Raw genomic sequence first — 19,062 nt, forward strand, 5'->3', positions numbered from 1 at the left:
CCTCCTCACGCCCCATACCAACCGCGTGAAACACAGCAGCAATGAGCTAAAATTAGATAAAGAGGATAAACTAATTATTATGGATCTGAGAGTAGCGCTTCACAGCAGTTTAAGTCACAGCTGCTGGCTCTGATATGCAGAAGACCAGATCCTAATGAGAATTAAAAAAAAAAAACCCACCACAAAAAGTGGTTTCAGCCAGATTACCTCCCTGAGCAAATTCACTCTACTTGAAGACTTGAGAACAAGGCCTGGGTAAGTCAGAGGCTTCCAAAGTTCAACATGGGGAAGTGCAGAGTCCTGCACCTGGGGAGGAGAAACCCCATGCACCAGGACATGCTGGGGGCTGTCCAGCCAGAAAACGGCTTGGCAGAAAGGGACCTGGAGGTCCTGGTAGACACTAAGTTGAACATGAGCCAGAAACATGCCCTTGCAGCAGAGGCTAACAGTGTCCTGGGTGGCATTAGGAGGAGCATCTCCAGCAGGTCAAGGGAGGTGATCCCTTCCCTCTGCTCAGCACTGGTGAGGCCACACCTGGAGCGCTGTGACCTGTTCTGGGCTCCCCAGTACAACAGAGACATGGACATACTGGAGACAGTCCAATGAAGGGCAACTAAGACGCTGAAGGGACTGAAGCATCACTCCCATGAGGAACGGCTGAGAGAGCTGGGACTGTTCAGAGCCTGGAGCAGAGAAGGCTCAGGGGATCTCATCCATGTCTATAAATACCTGAAGGGAAGATGCCAAGAGGATGGAGCCAGGCTCTTTCGGTGGTGCCCAGTGCCAGGACCAGAGGCCACAGGCACTCACTGAAACACAGGAGGCTCCCTCTGAATATCAGGAAACACTTTTTTACTGTGAGGGTGGCCACGCACTGGCACAGGTTGCCCAGGGAGGCTGTGGAACTTCCGTCAGTGGAGATACTCAAAAGTCAGCTGGACATGGTCCTGGGCGCCTGGCTGTGGGTGGCCCTGCTTGAGCAGGGGGACTGGACACGGTAACCTCCAGAGGTCCCTTCCAACCTCAACCATTCCGTGATAAAAACATTCCCACTGATTATCTGCAGCCTGTAATTCCCATGGCACTAATTATCCTCTACCCAAAAAACTGGACGTTTGTGTCACTTCTAATGAGAGCTGAGAATAGCGGGTCATTAAGGTTTGTAAGGAGTTACCCTTAAATCCCAAAATGATGTACTAAACACAAATTACTATCTGAAGCAGAGACCTCAAAGAGAAGACTGCTCTTGACATCCCATGCTCCTATTTCACATAAGCTTTTTCTCTTGGAGGCGATCCTTAGCTTTTCACAAGCCCCGGACTCCTACAACCTTGCATAATGAACACCTGCAATGAGGCTTACAGCCCAGAAGCCCAGGACTAGAGTGAAAACGCAGAGGAACTAGCCCCAAAGTCTCTCTCCCAAGGACTGGGAATCCACAGCTGTGGATTCAAACTAATCACCCTTTCCGAAGATGAACCAGCTCTGAGTCAGCACAATTCTCCCTCCTCCAGGCAAGAAGCCAGGATAGGAAAAGTGGCAGAAATATTTTGTGTTGCATCTTTATACTTTTTGAACACAGAATTACACTGGAACTCTAGAGAAACAAACACACCTGGATCCAAGAAGCTGTGTGTAAGTAATGGTTTGCTTAGTCTCTCTCTTTCTATGCCTTCTACCCTGCATGTGTGAAAAAGGGGTAAAATGGGCCGCAGGCCAACAGGTCATTGCCAGCACCAACCAGACAGTAGTCAGTGGAGGACCTGCAGTTTCCAACCATGTTCTCTTGCTCCAGCACAACCTACATCTTTCTCCCCTCATACAGACAGGAAAAAAGAAGAAGGTTTTATCATAGCTTTTTCTACATAAATAGAAGAAAGAAGCAGTTTAATGAGCTGAACATCTGTTCCAACCCAGCCTTGAGACAGGGTTTCAGCAAGGTCATGTGCTGATGCTGGACAGCCAAATCCAACAGACAAAAGCATCCCCATGACGCTCTGTGTGCAGAACGGCAGTTGAGAAAGGAACTGTTTTGCCCCTGCTCAGACCTCCCAGACATTTCAGTTCATTTTCTTGCGCTTCCGTTGGTTCCCCGATGACTTCTGCACAGGCAAGGGGAGAGAGAGAGTGCCCAGCTTGTGGTTCTGATCATTCTCAAGTCCCAGCAGCCCCTTTGCCTTGGAGACCTTCAACCGCATGGCCCTTGCAATGTCCATCATCCTGGAAAATAGAGAAACACTGTCTCAGTGGGGCACAAAAGTCTTCTGTACCATGACACTGCACAAAATATCAACAGCCTTTTGCCTCAGGGGAGAAGCCAGGATGCACCAGCAAGCAGGATGTGTTCCCGGGATCTCAAGGATACCATGGAGACAGAAGCTGGAAGGTATTCAAAGACTACAAGGTACAGCCTTCCTGAGGAGGCTAGAATGCTACCGAGCTGTGCACCACCACCTTGGACAGCAGTCCAAACCCATGTTGCCTTATTCAATGGCCAGCTGACTTGAGAAAAAAATAATGCTGCTCTCCACAAACCTGTGAAGAGAACAGGCATTATTCCAGCTGCTGCTTCCCAGTGTACTCATCTCCCATGTGTGGTATGATGAATGGAACCTAGTACAGCAAGAACATCTCCTCTTAGCCACTAGAATTCAGCATCCTTAGCTCTTAAGAAGAGGGGCTTGGAGATGTGTAGTGTGAAGAGCTTGAGCAACAACATGCAACCCAGAACACACCTGGAGGCTTGTCAAACAGAGAGAACAAAGTGCATCTGAAGAAAAGCTAGCGGGGAAGGAGGTGTCCCGGCCTCAGCTGGTGTCCTGAGAACACACAAGTCCCAGAATCCTCCCAGATGACTTTATTATCTTTGAAATACAAACAGATTCAGTTGGGACGGGTTCTTCAGTGGCTCAGGGCTATGTGTCTCTCCAATTTTTCCAACAGGTCCCAGCCTCCTCCACCCTTTTCTCAACGGCATCCTATGCCCTGTGTTCCCAGCTCCAGTACAGCAGCTAAGAACAAAAACTGGGCATCAACTGTGAAAACCAACATAGATTCCTTAAAAAGCTTAAAAAGAAAGAAAAAATGGATGGAAACCAACAGCAAACACTGCTGTTAAACCCACTAGTATCCATCAAAGAATAAAGAGCATAATTGGAGGCAAAATCAGAAGTAATTGCATCAAGGCTGACTAGGGAGCTTGCAAAACCAAGAGGTGACTACAGGCTGTGAAAACTTCCTGTTGTCACCAAACCTTAACATTACATCCCTCAGCCAGAAACCCTAGGATAGTCCACAACATTTTTCAGCTGCAGTGAAGGGTTTGTGTGCCTCCATAGTTCCTACCCAGCCACACGACCACTAAGCAATCCTATTAAGAAAGACCAATGTGACTGAGTTAGGAAGCACATGTCCTTGGCACCACTATCGCCCACAAAACAGGACAGGGTGGGAGAGAGATACTAATGAGCATGGCTGAACAGTCACTAATGGGCCACATGACCCCTTCCCAGACAGTGTTAACAAGCTGCCTGCTGAGCTGCTGTATGCTTGCTGGAAAGTCTCCCAGCAAGCACAGTGGACTGGTTGAGCAGTTCCGATCAATTCCTGATTTATTCTGCAGAGGCTGGAGACACAGTACAACACAAACTGCAGTGGAAGAACTCACAGAGCCAGAGGAGCTGGCAGCAGGCTCCGGCTGACACCTGCTGGGAAAAGCAGGTCTTGCAGCTAACAGCAGATGCAAGACATGTCTTCTTCCGTGGAAAATTAGTCTAGGGGAGCAAGTGCCCCCAAAAGCTAATACAGCAGGGTTGTTTGCCCTGAAGCTTATTCTGCAAGCTGTTTTCTACCCATTCACCTTATTTCAAATACTATGGCCAGCAGTTCTGCCTACAACCTCTCCCCATGGTGCTTTGCTGAAAAGTCCACAAGTTCGTCAGAAGGGGCACAGAGGACAGGAAGGTGAAGATGTGATTTGTCAGGCAAGAAACAGAGCTGGGTGGCAGTGGATAGGTCTTGTCCTGGAACCTGCACTGGTTGGCCATTTCAGTGCTGCCTGCCTCTGTTTCCTTCCCTGCAGAATAGCTGAAGAGCCTCTTGATGCACCTGATGGAACTGTTTGCGGCAAGTGCCCTTTCAAAGCTTGAAATGTATAACCACCCTCCTTTATGAGCACCAGGGCTTCAAAATAAAGGCTGAACACACTCACAGAGCCCAATTACAACAAAAGGGACTCGCTACCAGGTATTACGGTATTACCCAGGTGCCAGAGAGGCTCCAGAGCTCTTTCCTCAGGGGCTCTTCGTAGGAGGATCACAGCTTCACTCAGCAAGTGTGAACAAACACAGTGACTCACCTGCTCTCTTGGAGCTTCATGTCATTCTGCAGGACGGTGAGGTCTGTTTGGAAGTTGTTAATGTGCAGAGCCAATGCAATGACGTATGCTATGATTTTAGCCTTCATTGATGCAGAGATTAAATTCTGGACACTGGCAAGAGGGAGAACACGAGATGTGGAGTGTCAGAGAACCCCAAACACAATCCCCATGAGGTGCAGACAGAACTGGAGCCCCTGTTAGACAGGACTGACTTTTGCTAGACACCAAAGAAGAGCTCAAAGCAACACAGACCTCTGATCACAGGGGCCTAACAGGCTTCTTTGCCCTCCTCACATGCCTCCGTTTCTGTTCAGAAGTGCAGGCCCCTGAGGCTGTTTATCATTATGCAGCCTTGACAAAACCACCAGCTAATGACACTTCAGTCTCTTCGGCACACTGGTCCCTTGCCGGAGGAAGGCAAAGGGAAGCTGTTTTGAGGGCATTCAGTGTAACTACTAACAGCACCTCAAAAACACAATCCCCACAACGCAGATCCCTGGCTGGCAATCCTCTGGGAGCATTTGACTGCTTGTCACTGGTTTGAGCCTTCAGACAAAAGCTGGCCCATTTGGACTCAAATTCTCTGCTCCCATCAGATTAACAGCAGCAGTGCAGCTGTCAATAGCTGAGCATCAGCATTATGTCCCTTCTAGGCAGAGAGGCTGTTAGCTGCCCGAGTGTGGGGAAGGCACTGTGGCAAGAGTGAGGATACTATTCACTCTTGCCCGTATTTTGGTGCTTCCACTCAACAGAATTACTGAAAATGTTTATCCAGATTTATAACTGCTTAGTTGTAAGTGGCATCCATCTGAAGGCTGGAGCCAAGGGCCACCTGGTCAAAGGCAGCCTCCAACAGCTGCCGAAGGCCCTCCCTGCAGTGAGACCGCACTCAGCACCACACAAGTGGCTCTGACACTGCTGGAAAGGAGGACCTTGCAGGAGCTTCCCAACCTTTCCTCCCGTCATGGGGTACTGGCTTCTCCTGGCTAACCTCCATGACAGGACCAGACCCTACCTTACTATACCAAACTTTGTCGCTGCTGGCGGGGTAATGCCTGGGCAAAGCTTAGGGAGAACTCTTTGGCTTGTATCCATATGGGTGCAATGGTGTGGGTCTCAGCCCAGGGCAAGTTAACCGGTGCAAATCTTTACACAGTTTTATCTGTGCAGGTTTCAATGGAGAATCCAAAGAAGTCAAGTAATGCTTAGGTTCATGTAAAAGCACCCCTGTTATGCTAATTAAAATATGTGAGTGTAAAAAAGCACCCTTATTTAGCCACTGCACTACCTGTCCTGACCAACCCTGGGACGGTGGAAGAGCTGACGCATCCATCTGTCAGGTGCCTTGGTTCACAGTGAAAACGTATGTGTGGACAGCTGCCTGTTTAGCCGCACAGTTGAGAATCAGCTGCAAAGCAAGCACCCATTCTGCCATCCTGCACCCAGAAATGGTCAGGCAGATGGTTGGGCACCTCATTTGGTCACGCTAGCTAAATCCACAGGTGCAGGCTTGCTTTTGCACACATGACCCTTCTTTTCCCAGTCACATTTCAGACCTGCACTCCCTAAAATGGACTACCACCAGCCCCACGGCTGGGGTGTGAAGCAAGAGAAGCTACTGCTATCTTCCATTCTGGTAGGAGGTTTCCTGATCATGTGCCCATGGCCCTTCAAGCTAAACTCTGCTGTACCTCTGCCTCAAGAACATCAAAGCAAACATAGTTCCTTACCTGCCATTGTTGTACGTCAGTGAAGTGAAATTCTTCATGAGTTTCCTGGAAATAATGTGTGGGCATTCAGGACCCATTGGATCTAGGACATAAAGGGGTTTTGCAGTGGAATAAGAAACACATACTCTTTCTCGTACTGCCCACCTCCAGCCATCATAATAGCACATTTATTACCATGACTTATCACCTCTTTCCAGGAACATAAGAGAACCTAAAAGGAACCTAGGCATTTGATTTCTAGGTTTCATCATTTTTCAGGTCTAAGAGAGGCTCCTAACACCTTTTATTTTCTTTACAAATGGGATCTCCCACTTCAATGCCGCACCATCCAAAATGCGTGCATGTGTGCCTACACATATATTTCTTTTAATAGATTCCTGCCTTTTAATAGATGGTCCTGTCACAAAATATTAAAACTGAAACCACACTAACAAATTCCTACAAGCACCAAGACCAGTCATTTCTACATCCTTCTTGACTAAGTCCTACGGGGCGACTCCTGCGTCTCCAGCAATGCAGGAGGATATTTACAGCCAGGCTTGCCATTTGCTCCTCCATCACCCCACTGCCATTGAAAATGCTAACAATGACATTTTCAGCACTGACAAGGAGACTCAGATACACAAGGTCTATGGAAGATGGCAAGTCTTGAATACCTCAGCCAAAATATTTTGTGCAGTGCTTTTGAGAACAGCAGTTCCTGTCAGTTTAAAAGCAAGATCCTGAATACAATGGAAGTATGATCACTGTGATTCACACATTGAGCTACTAAGTAAAGGATGACGAAGACATTCTCAAAAGCACAAAAAGAGATATAAAGGATGTATTGTGTACTGTATGCCTCTTGCACCTGGAATATGGAGGCTGGATGAGGGAGAGAGCTGATAGTTCCAGCTTCTTGGCTTAGGACTAAGGTGTGAAAATGTAAAACATGTTTATAACTACAGAACTATCGATAAACTAGAAAGAATCTCAAAATTTCCAATCCAAGCTACCCTGTCTCCTACCAAGAGGATCTCATGGTACCATCCTGATGCACCGCAGTTACAAAGAGACCAAAAAGTATTAGACATACATCTCCCAGCTGACACAGATCTAACAACCCTCAACAACATGGAGATCCTCAACCTCACCATGAAACAGGCTGAAAGCAACTGCTGCAGCTAGCTGTTTGATCACATAGCTCATTCTGGGCAGCTGTACTCTTTTCTACTGCAGTAATTACAAACCAAGACCCAGCACGTAGCTTAAAAGTGGAGGAGCTGAAAACTCTTACGCTTCTTCTTGATCACTTTCAGTTGGCTGAACTTAATAAGGGTGTCCAGGAACCAGAGGCATCGGGCTTTGTGATCCCTCCTCTTCTCATCAGCAGGCAGGAACTTCAGCTCCTCTAAAACAAAGGAGCAATGGCTGAAGGAGAGAGAGGGGGAGGATGAGCCTCAAAGAACCAGGAACCAGTTTACATCATCAGGAGGACAGGACACACCTCTAACTTCAATGCTCAGCTATTTGAGAAGAGTTCCCTGGACACCTATAAAGCATAGCCCAGGAGGGTGCTTTGTGAGCACATTTTCCTGTCAATGCCCACCATGTTCAGCCAGCCCCCTTCAGTGTGCAGCTACTAAGAAGGTCCCCACACTGCAGAAACTGCAGGCTCTCAAAGTGGCACACAGACACACTTCTACTTTGGCAAAGGCAGACAGGAAGCACAGGGAACGAGGTGCGGTTTGTGCTTTTACTGTTTACTTCAGCCCCTCAGCACAATGGCTTAACAGCTCTAAGCGTATGTCCATGTCAGCTTGCCAAGCCACAGCAACCTCCACAGCAAGTCAGTACTTGGCTGGGACAGTGCCCAGCCATGGGCATACCATGCTCAGCACAGTTCTGTGGTCCATCTTCTAGGCACTTGCCTTCAGACCCCACTTTGGATTTCTCCACTCTTTTCCTCTGCAATCAGTTCCCCAACGGGCAGCCATGCTGCTGTGCACGTGACTCCCTCACCTGTATATAACTATACCCCACATTCCCTAAAGTAGGTGTTGCTCAGCCATACTTGGTTCAAATGTCCTCCCTCTGCACCGAAAAGATCAGCCTAGGTACAGTGGAGCTGGCAGCAGTAATCACCCTGCCCCGCAGAAAAACTACAGTTTCACAGGGCCCACCTCAACTATTACAAGGGCGTTTGCAGCAGCATTACCTTTTATCTTCCATTTTCTTGGTGATTTCTTCTGGAGTGATGTTAACAAAGACTGCTGCTGGAACCTGCAATGCTTCATACTCTGCTGGGGACAGAACTAGAAGGATTTTAAAGAAAAGAACAAGCGTGCCTTTGCTCTCCCTTCTGGTCTGAACAGCCTGCAGTGCGATAAGTTCTATCCACCCTTGCTTTAGGAGCTGTGGGGCAGGGAAGGAGGGAAGGAAATTATAAATGGGCAGGACATAACAACAAGACTTGGAAGCTGGCCAATAACAAAGGTCTCTAAAAGGACTGTGACTTGTGACAAGTCACTTCTCCTGCATGGCTGACCTAATTACCATTCCGAGTCAAACTGCTGCCAACAGGAAGGCACAGCATCCTGCTCTCTGTAGGAAAGAGGCAGAATATGAGACTTGCAGGTCCAAAAATCTCAACACAGCATGTCCCTGCTCTCAGCTTTTGGCTCATGAGGGGTGAAGGCTAGGCTCATTCACACGCCTGGCAGCACTCACTCTCACATGCCAGACCACTGACATCGAGGCTTACAGGTGTGGGAAACCACTCTGCCACAGAAAAAGATACTGTCCTCAAACTTGTAAACATCTTCTGGTTTGTCAGCATCTTCATTACATGGTGGGAGGAAGATGGAGATGTTCGGTACATCATCTTGGGCCACATCCTGGGTCAAAGCTTCGGAGGGAAGCAAGAAAGAAGAAAGTATTTGGACCGTGCAAACAAAAACACAGAGAACATAACCACAACCCAAATCCTTCCTTTAAACACAAGTCTATTCAATGGTGCTTCTTGGGTAAACACCAGTTTAATCACAGCTGGAGTTTTAAAGATTTAACTCCAGTTCAGTTTATCTCACTCGGGACAGTAGTAAGGAAAAGGCTCCAGCTCTTCCCTATTTTGTTTTGTTACTGCCACATGTAGGTGCTGACTGTACAGAAAGCGTTCCAGTAGGCACAGAAAGGCCAAGAGCTTCTGATACGCCTGCTATGTATTCAGCACGCTGGGTTTTAGATTGGTGTCATCACTTCTACCAAGACCTTTCTGCTTCCTAAAATTTAGAAAAGCCACTCCAGACTAGAGAAAAATCCAGGAAAGAAGTGCACCAAGAAAAGTGGTTGCTGCTGCTGCACCTCTTGCCTGCAGGGTGGGCAGAATAAGGGTTTGGCACCCTGGGTTCCACCAGACATGCACTTGGCCCAAAGCAGCTCTGAGAGCACAGTCAACATCTAACCTGGAACAGAAGGGATGAAAGCTGACGGGTTCTACAGTCAACAGACATCTCTCCCATTCATAGCCAATGAAACTCAGAATCCCAAAAGTGCTGGTGGAAAGGAGCTCTGGAGGTCTCCTGTCCAACATCCTGCTTGGAACAGGGCTGTCCACAGCACTGGATCAGAGCAGCCCTGGCTTTGTCATGCCAAAGCTTGAAAACCCCCAAGGACAGTGACCCCACACTGCTCTGTGACCTGTCCCAGGCGTGCACCACCCTCCAAGGCAAGAATGGTCCCCCAGTCTCCCACCTGGACCTCCCCGTGCCCAGGGACCACCGCAAGTTGTGCTGTTGACTCTTGCTGGCAGTGCTGAGAAGTCTTGGCTCTGACGGCCCTTCAGGGAGCTGTGGGCTACTGTTAGATCCTCCTTGGCTTCCTCTTTGCCAGACTAACCAAGCCCAGCTCCCTCTTCCTCTCCTCGTCAGTTGTGTGCTCCAGGCCCCTGCCCGTTCTTGTTGCCCTGCCATGACTCATCTCTCATTTCTCCACGTCTGTCCTTCCTGATCAGGGCAGGGGCCAAGGGGGGTGGCACAGGCTGGACAACATAATACAGATGCAGCCTCACCAGCACTCAGTAGCGGGGTTATCAACTCTCCTTGAAACATCACCTCAGTGTGATGCTTTGGACAGTGAACATTCCCTGCAGTAGTGACAGTAACTAAGGCCACGGCAGACTCCTCTTTGCTGCAGGCCCCTCCATAGCAGAAGCCTAAGTCCATCAGCCTGGCTCACAACAGCTCTGGGGATGGCACTTGATGGAGCTGTGACCTGGTTTAGGGCACGGACCATCTTCCATAGACATGACACTGCAAAGCCAGGGTACAGTTCACCTCAGCGAACGTTCAGCTTCTCAGTTCAGACCAGGTGAATGTACTGCCTTTATCCCAGTAAACTGATATCCAGGGACTCCCAGAAGAGTTCCCAGTAATGGGCAGGGACAGACACTGATGCCACAGGGACCTACCCTCATTCAGGCAACTCCCACACTAAGTCTAGCAGGATAAGAAGGAAGCAGTTCCTTCTCCACCACAAAGATCTGCGAGTTCCTCCACACGTGCCCTTCTCAGCTGTTAGACCAGCTGCTTCCTTGGTCACTCAAAGAAAACCCCTTTCTTCTTCCTACCGTACTTGGCAAGGAACAGACAGAAAAAGGCACTTCTGATTGCCTTCATTAAACCCTGAGACAGTATTCTTACCTGTTACTCCCTTTGCATTTATAATGTTTGTTGCTGCTTTTGTCACAGCTGTATTCAGAATATCATTGCCCACCGCATTCATTCGCCGAGAGTTCAGAGCTCGCTTCTGCTTGCTGGTACCAAAGGCCTCAATGCACAAATCCATCTGTGCAAGAGAGATGCAAATGAAAACACACTGCTGAAGTGAAGACACTTTGCACCTAAGAGGAAAACTCAGCTAACCACCACTTGTTCCACATTCACATTCTCCAAGAAAACTTCAAACATTTCACTGGGCACAGCCCAACCACGCAACAAGCACTGATCTGCAAGGGGGCAGGAAGTAACTGGGATTGTAATCAAGCCTAACATAATTATGAAAATACTGCCAAGTTAGGCACTAATAATGCACTGTCTCATAGACCTCCAAGGCACAGAGAGAGTGCTGAACCTGCAGAGGTTTACCCTGCAGTAAACCAAACATCAGTCTCAGACAAGTATCATCTGCCAGTGTTAGCTGGATAATCCCAGTAGAATATGATATGGGGTTTCAACTTTACCTTCTCCCTGTAGGATTTATTCTGATAATCCTTCGTGTCATCAGGTATTAAGTTATCTATAAAAGAATGAAAGTTAGTGTGCTTGACTTGCAGCAGCCGGGACAGGACGGGTATTCAGTACCCCTTTAGCTCTAATCCATTACTGAAAGATTTGGCACATCACTTCAAGATCTCCTCCATAGGACTTTGTCAATTAAAGAACACACTGAATACAAGAGTATGTACCTCGAACAAAAAATGAAAGGCAGGCCTATTTTGCTATAAAGCCTACAAGTGTAACACATGGATTGCAGCAATACCCAGGCCCTGCTGCGCAGGGAAAAAATAAGCTCCCAAAAGACCGAATTGTTTGCATTAGCCTCCTGGGTTCATTAACAAAAAGCGGTTCTGCTGAAGAAAAGCTTTTTTGTTTTTTAGTGATCTAGCCCGTTGACCTGACAATTTCTAGGCTTCCCTCAGCAGAGCAAACCTAGACAAGGCTGCACTTATTCTGAACAGTGACAACTTTCTTACTGACTCCAGCACTGCCACTCTCCCACTCGCTACACTCTCTGCTTAACCTCAACCCTAAATTTCACCTTGCTTCCTTCTCCCTCCGTTTTTCACATCACGCAGTGCCTTAAAAGGAGAGTGTAATGTATCCTCCTTCCTCCATGTTGAGGGAGTAAGGCAGAAATGAGGATGAAAGAGCAAACAGGGAGACAACAGAGAGAGCTGCTGTCAGCAACCAGGCAGTCAACAGCTGAATGCATACACAGGTCTAGCATGCTGTGACTCTGGTGCTGGGGTTAAAGATAGTATCCTCCTACCTGACAGCAAGGGCTGCATGTTGAATATTTCAGCATTATAGACTTCCATTTGCCCAGAGTCCTTGTCTAACACACCAACAAAATACCTGCAGAGAACAGGGGCAAATGATTAGTGAAAGACAGTCCAGTGGAAGCGATGTTTTAAAATACATGGTGCAGAACCATGTGTAGTCCCCATCCCCTGCCAATTCTTCTGCCTTGCAAATGCAAGTTTTCCAAGCGCATTCAGAATGTCACAATAAAACAAGTTACCTCCAAGGCATGCACATATATATATATATACACACACTATGTATGTATGTGTATATATATAAAAATACATAGAAAAAAATACGAAGACTTGTTGCTCCAAGTAAATGTAGAAGTCTTAAGACAACTAAATTAGCTCCAAAATGCACAGATGAAGTCTAGGTGCTGGAGTCCTAGCTGCTATTCTCTTTTGTCTTTTTTGATGTGTCAGGGCCCTTGGTTTCTCAGCGCTTCTATGCAGCTTCCTGTGTTTTTAAAACGTGGGTTCCCTGTGGCCAGTTCTCTGCTTAGTACAAGTCACTTTAAATTCTCACAGCTTCTCAAAAACGTGACTTTGCTGTCTCTAAAATAGGATAATTTCTCTCAGGTAAATTCCTTTTCATCCCACATTTCAGAGGGGCAAGCCCGAATGGTTTGTGCTGCTCCTCACCATGTCTCATGACCCACCAGGAACAGGCAGTATGTCACCCTTGGCTGAAGTAGATCAGGGTATCAACTGCACCATTTTCTTATGCACCCAAAAGAGTTCATTCCATGTGATCCCTTCTGACTGGTGCTTGAACTTGGCTCTGCTCCAGAACACGTCTTCCTAAAACTCAGGACACACCTTCTGAAGACAAAACCCCCTTGCACAACAGGCTGCCTGTTGCAGGGGGGGCAATACTGTGCAGCTGCTCTCAGAGGAGCTGCCCAAGTACAGTGGGAAGCACAGCACCTCACTGGCCAGAAAGGATCTCTGGGCAGTTCCTGCTGTCCCACGAAGCCCAGAGGTTTGGCGGACTCACTGACTTTCCACTCAGAATAAACCGGGCTGTTTGCTCAGAGGTGTTTTCTTCTCCCTGTTATACCCACATTAGCAGTTGTGAGTGCAGTTCTAGGCTGACAGCTGCCAAGAGCTATGGGAATGTATCCACTGGAGGAAATCCTCATGCACGCAGCTGAAGCAGATGTGGGAGGAAAGGGACAGAAGGGTGGGGTGGGAAAGCTTGAAAGAAAAGCAAGAAATGACTTAATTGATTCTTGCCTGCATCTCTGGAGATCCTGAGCCATGTGTACACCTAATGCAAAACTAATACTTGAAGCTGAACATGTATCAGCAGTTAACTTGCCTTGTTAGTTTCCATAGCTCAGGATCTCCAGAGGTGCAGGCAAGAACCACTTAAGCCACTAAAACCATCTCTTAATCAGTGTTCAGAGATAAGAGTGCTAAATCTGCCTAGAAATAATACTGCATTGATACCTGTATCATACATATTCATTAAACCAATTTTACCTCTCCAAACTCAAGAAGAAAAAGCCCTTAGTGCTTTTTTTCAGCTACAGCATCTTAAACTGAAGACTGTCATATATGAAGGTCCAGCTCTCCCGGTTTCACTTCTCAGAGAGAAGAACAAAGATTAGTATTAGCATGTTTTGGTGGACTATATGCAGAGGTGAAACCAGTTCCTTTTACAGAATTACAGAGCTGAGCGTTTCAGTTGGAAGGGACCTACAGCCATCATCTAGTCCAACTGCCTGACCAATTCAGGGCTGACCCAAAGTTAAAGCATATTATTAAGGGCATTGTCCAAATGCCTCTTAAACACTGATGAGCATGGGGCAACGACCACCTCTCCAGGAAGCCCGTTCCAGTGTTTGACCACCTTCTCCGTAAAGAAATGTTTCCTAATGTCAAGTCTTTTTCAGATCATAGGACCACCAGGGCACTTACATCTGAAGGCACCTCCTTTTCCTAACACTTTTACACAACTCTGCTTTTCACTCCCTCACCCTACTTGTACTTTAACTAGTCAGACACCATCAGGTCAGTGCAGTCCAACTAGAGAAGGGATGAGCTACGTGAGCAAACTGCACAGGGCAACTGGAGTGGATCTACAGAGCAGAGCACTTGGTACCAAGAGCCTGACACGCACATTACTTGCATTTCAGTGTTGCGTAGGCTAGCAGGGGCAGCAATACGCACCAAAGGAGAAAAGAAACACCTCTGGGTATAACAAGGCAAGATTATTTCACATTGGCTCTCCACCCATTTGGTGGTTCTTCTATCAGAGAACGAGAAAGATCTCACATACAGAATACTTCTTAGGAGGCCAGTGGGATCTGCCCCAATGCCACAAATGTCACATTCTTAACCAGGACATGTAAAGGCTGGTGATTTCACCAACACTTCCTTCTACAGTGTGTGGCACAGACAGCTTATTAGTTCACACAGCAGCATCGTGCTGTGGCCCTGAAGTTAAATTGTGATTAATGACCGAGGGGTTTCTGGGGTGGCAGCAGATGACCTTAGTGATTTTGTAATCTTTATTTCTTAGTTTCTTAATAACAAAGCTGTTATTCCTAGGTTTCAGCTACATGAAATCATCTCCTCATGCTTTCCTTCACAAGACCTTTTCAAATACACTCTATTTGTATGTAATGTCACAACTTCCAAAGGGACATAATGTGCACAAACAATGCAGCTGCAGGTGCTAGAGTCTCCTGTCAAAATCCTCTTGATTCAAATCATGGCCTCCATGGGAACTTCTGAGCCAGCTTTAAGAAAGGCTACCAGGAACTTTGTGTCTGAGCAAGTCCTCTGCTTCCACCTCTGTGTCCCTGCCCCCATTTTGCCAGCAAGCCATACCTGCATAGGGAGTTACATTTCATAACTCCGCTGCTGAAGTTATTCCCCACATATGAAAGCCTTTCAGTTTCCGAGACCTGAAAAACAAAGAAAAATTACTTGAATACAGCGCTGTGAATAACCTTCTCTGCATCCACTTTATTTTCCCTAGTGCCACAAAGCTCTACATTCCCAGGCATTGGACACTAGTGACGTGTAGGCAAACTTCACTTTGCCCATTTTGGGTACATTTTGCATAAGGTCAAAATTTTTAAAAGACAGACATTTCTTGAACCTGAAACTACCCATGATATGTAATTCTACCTCAGCCTTCACTGGGCCAGAAGGTGAGGAACCATTGTAAAGAAATCATGGGACTCTCAATTTAAATTTAGAGTTTATCAGTGTAGCAAACTTGGGTGTCACCATGGTTACAATGCCTTGCTAAGTTGACCACTGTACTTTAATCCAGAAGCAACAGTTTGTGAAAGAAACTGGGTTTATTCACGAAGTCACTAGTGAAGAGAGACCAGGCCTCTGCCAGCCAATATAGGATACTATTTCCAATGCTTTCAGGTCCTTAACACAGTTGCTCAAAGCTTCTCTAAGCTTCCAGCCAGGACAAACCTTACAGATTTCAGCCTGGGCCAAAGGCACACGTTGGGCAGAGCCACCACTGCAACTAAGGGGAACTCAGTTTAAAACGTAATTTTCAATGATCATTTTAAAGCTCTAGTACTGCCAAATGACTGCAATTCACTGACTAAAAAAAAGAGCTAGCACTATCAGGAATGGCTGTACTGGGTTTACGTGGCAAGGTTTTGGTAGCAGGGCGGGGGGGGGCTACAGGGAGAGAAGCTGCTAGAAGCTTCCCCCATGTCCAACAGAGCCAATGCCAGCCGGCTCCAAGATAGACCTGCTGCTGGCCAAGGCCAAGCTCATCAGCAATGGGGATAGCGCCTCTCTGATAACGTATTTAAGAAGGGAAAAAATGCTGCTGCAGAACAGAAACTGCAGCCAGAGAGAGGAGTGAGAACATGTAAGAGAAACAACTCTGCAGACACCAAGGTCAGTGAAGAAGGAGGGGGAGGAGGTGCTCCAGGCGCTGGAGCAGAGATTCCCCTGCAGCCCGTGGGGAAGACCATGGTGAGGCAGGCTGTCCCCCTGCAGCCCAGGGAGGTCCACGGTGGAGCAGATCTCCACCTGCAGCCCGGGGAGGACCCCACGCCGGAGCAGGGGGATGCCAAAAGGAGGCTGTGACCCCGTGGGAAGCCCGCGCTGGAGCAGGCTCCTGGCAGGACTTGCAGCCCCGTGGAGAGAGGAGCCCACGCTGGAGCAGGTTTTCTGGCAGGACTTGTGACCCCATGGGGAACCCACGCTGGAGCACTGTGCTCCTGAAGGACTGCAGCCCATGGAAAGGACCCATGCTGGAGCAGGTCGTGAAGAACTGCAGCCCGTGGGAAGGACCCACATTGGAGAAGTTTGTGGAGGACTGTCTCCCGTGGGAGGGACCCCATGCTGAAGCAGGGGAAGAGTGAGGAATCCTCCCCCTGAAGAGGAAGGAGCAGCAGAGACAATGTGTGATGAACTGACCATAACCCCCATTCCCCATGCCCCTGCACCACTGAGGGGGTAGGAGGTAGAGAATTCAGGAGTAAAGCTGTGCCTGGGAAGAAGGGAGGGGCGGGGGGAAAGTATTTTAAGATTTGATTTTACTTCTCATTACTCTACTCTGGTTTGATTGGCAATAAATTAATTTTCCCCAAGTTAAGCCTCTTTTGCCCATGTAATTACTGAGTGACTTCTCCCTGTCCTTATCTTGACCCACGAGCCTTTCATTATATTTTCTCTCCCCTGTCCAGCTGAGGAGGAGGAGTGATAGACCAGCTTTGCTGGGCACCTGGCACCCAGCCAGGGTCAACTCACCACAACGGCTCAACCACCTAAACGTATTTTGAAATGTTTGTGTTTCTACCATACTGCAGTATATTTCCCCTGAGGATTTTGGCTGAAAAGTCATTTATTCCTTGAGTGAATCATGCATGTAAGCAGCTGTAAAACTTAACAATAGCAGCAGAAAGCACCTTCAGACTTTAATCTTGGTTCTCTCTTCAGTGAAAGAAACAGAGATCTCCTTATAATGTAATTTAATGACAACAACAAAAAAAACTTTGGTAAAGAATTCACTGTGTTCACTGCATAAACATAACACAACAGATTTTGTGATCAAATGGACCTGACTAGTTGTTAAGTAACAGCTTTTAACTTTAAAACATTATTTCCCTTTCGGTTATTAAAATAAATCACGAACACACGTGCACACACACAGACACACACACACAGCTTCAGTAAATCAACCTTTGCCTGAGAATACACAATCATGTATCAATCACAATTTTTCAAATAAGCACGTATTCAGTTCTGATGGAAAAGTTACTCTCACACATCACTCTTAATGTCATTATCCAAATGTCCCATATTGCATTACTCTGGTTCCTTTCTGTTCCAACAGTCAACCCGCAATGCCAAGCCTGACAGGGCACAGTCTGATCCTGACATGCTCCACAGAAACCACCGTGCCCAGACACCCGGTGGGGCTGCAGGACCTGCACCCACTTCTCCAGGCTCCAAGGACACGGCGTGGGTCTCCACAGAAGTGCGGGCAGCCTCAGTGGGGAGCCTGGCTTGCCAGCAACAGAGGCTTTACAGGGTAAAGGAACAGCTCTCCTCTGCCCACCCCTGCGCAGGGCTTCCCTGAACGATGTAAGGGGTTCCCTGAACGATAAGGGCTTCCCCGTTCTCCCAACCCCCATCACGCCCACCTCCGCTGTGGCAGCAGCCCACCTAAGAACCAGACCTTCCTCTGAAATCCCAAAGATTTTGTGAAATTTGGAAATGGTTCCTCTCTCTCACACAGACTGGGGCTAAATTCTGATTATTTTTTAAAACATTTGCTACAAAGCAAAGCTCCATGCAGATTTTCTGAGCCTTGCTCACTACACGGTAACGAGAGCAGCTGGAGCCGGGCAGCAGGCTGGAATTTGGAGGGGAACAGCAGTCTCCCTGAAACGGGACCAGACGGGCTGTGCGTCTGACCGAAGTTTCTAGTGCCTACTTGCAGGAACTGCCGTGACCGCAGCCTTAAGAGCAAAAAATGGCGAAAACCCTTCGCCACCCGCTGAGGTGCGAATTACCCGCGTGTCCTCGGCAGGGCCTGGCCGCATCTCTTGCCCCCATCGCCGACAGGCCCCGGGGCCCCGTCCTGGGCAGCTGCCCAGGCTGCAGCTCAGCGATCCCCGTTAAGCGGCGATCCACGGGGCAAACGACGGTGGGTGGACGGTGTCAGCGCCTCACCCACCGCCGCGGGGGAAGCTCCGGAATCCCATGGCCCCTTTGTGCACCGGAGCCGCCGCCGCTCCCAAACCCACGAGGACGGACTGCAGGCGACCACGGGAGAGCGATCCACGGGCGAACCCTTACCAGGATCCTCCGGTGTTTCTTCCGGGGATGGGCCGTATCCTTGTTTCGGTAGACGGTGAACCGCATGGAGTCGGACCGCCGCAGCCTACCGTTGGAGAACTGCACTGCAAGGCGGCGGAGAAAAGGCCGTGAGACCGAGCTGTGAGATCGGGCCGTGACCCTCGCTCCCGGCCCCCACGCACCAGCCCGGCCCGGCCCCGTCCCCCACCTCACCCAGCACCGCCGGCTGCTCGGCCTCGGGGTTCCCGCGGTAGCACCAAGCGGCGGCGGCGGCCATGGCGCAGGACAGCGAAAGACGGGGACGGTGGGACGTCCCTCCCGGGGCGGGCCGGGAAACCCTGTACCCTCCGCCCGCCTCACCGAGGGGTTCTAAACGAGGGCCCGGCTCTCGGGCGGTGGCGGCAGCGGCAACACCCGGGGCGGGAGAGCGGTTCAGCGCCGCCACCGGGCCCGCTCCGCTGCAGCCGCCATACCCGGACGCGCGGCCTGGCCTGCCCTGGCCTGGCCGGCGGAGGGCGCCCCTCCGTCCACCCCCGCGGGGAAAGCGGAACCCGCCCAATCACGGCTGTGCTTATTGCGGAGTGGTGGGGTTG

General features: G+C 48.8%; 1 protein-coding gene across 2 annotated transcripts; it reads right to left on the reverse strand.

Annotated features, from left to right (window-relative positions):
* Window positions 1-1,870: 1,870 nt before the first annotated feature.
* On the reverse strand, window positions 1,871-18,982 carry POLR1E (RNA polymerase I subunit E). 2 transcript variants are annotated; one of them, XM_030003593.2, is made up of 12 exons: window positions 18,683-18,982; window positions 18,470-18,573; window positions 15,011-15,087; window positions 12,136-12,221; window positions 11,327-11,382; window positions 10,788-10,932; window positions 8,888-8,995; window positions 8,306-8,402; window positions 7,385-7,518; window positions 6,109-6,190; window positions 4,358-4,489; window positions 1,871-2,220 (listed from the first exon to the last, which is right to left on the reverse strand). In XM_030003593.2, exons 1-12 carry the CDS (start codon window positions 18,744-18,746, stop codon window positions 2,061-2,063), a joined length of 1,245 nt encoding a protein of 414 aa, XP_029859453.1. In that variant the 5' UTR covers window positions 18,747-18,982; the 3' UTR covers window positions 1,871-2,060. The 2 variants fall into 2 exon arrangements, with proteins under 2 accessions (XP_029859453.1, XP_029859455.1); XM_030003595.2 differs by lacking the exons at window positions 18,470-18,573; window positions 18,683-18,982 and adding an exon at window positions 18,184-18,386.
* Between the last annotated feature and the right edge of the window lie 80 nt (window positions 18,983-19,062).

The sequence above is a fragment of the Aquila chrysaetos genome, chromosome Z (assembly GCF_900496995.4).
Source record: "Aquila chrysaetos chrysaetos chromosome Z, bAquChr1.4, whole genome shotgun sequence".
Taxonomy (NCBI): domain Eukaryota; kingdom Metazoa; phylum Chordata; class Aves; order Accipitriformes; family Accipitridae; genus Aquila; species Aquila chrysaetos.

Coding starts and splice junctions, on each gene's coding strand:
- POLR1E (XM_030003593.2), bottom strand. CDS start 18,746: ATGGCCGCCGCCGCCGCTTGGTGCTACCGCGGGAACCCCGAGGCCGAG. Junction 18,574..18,682: donor CGAGCAGCCGGCGGTGCTGG/GTGAGGTGGGGG, acceptor GCCGCCTTGCAG/TGCAGTTCTCCAACGGTAGG. Junction 11,383..12,135: donor CATGCAGCCCTTGCTGTCAG/GTAGGAGGATAC, acceptor ATTCTTTTATAG/ATAACTTAATACCTGATGAC.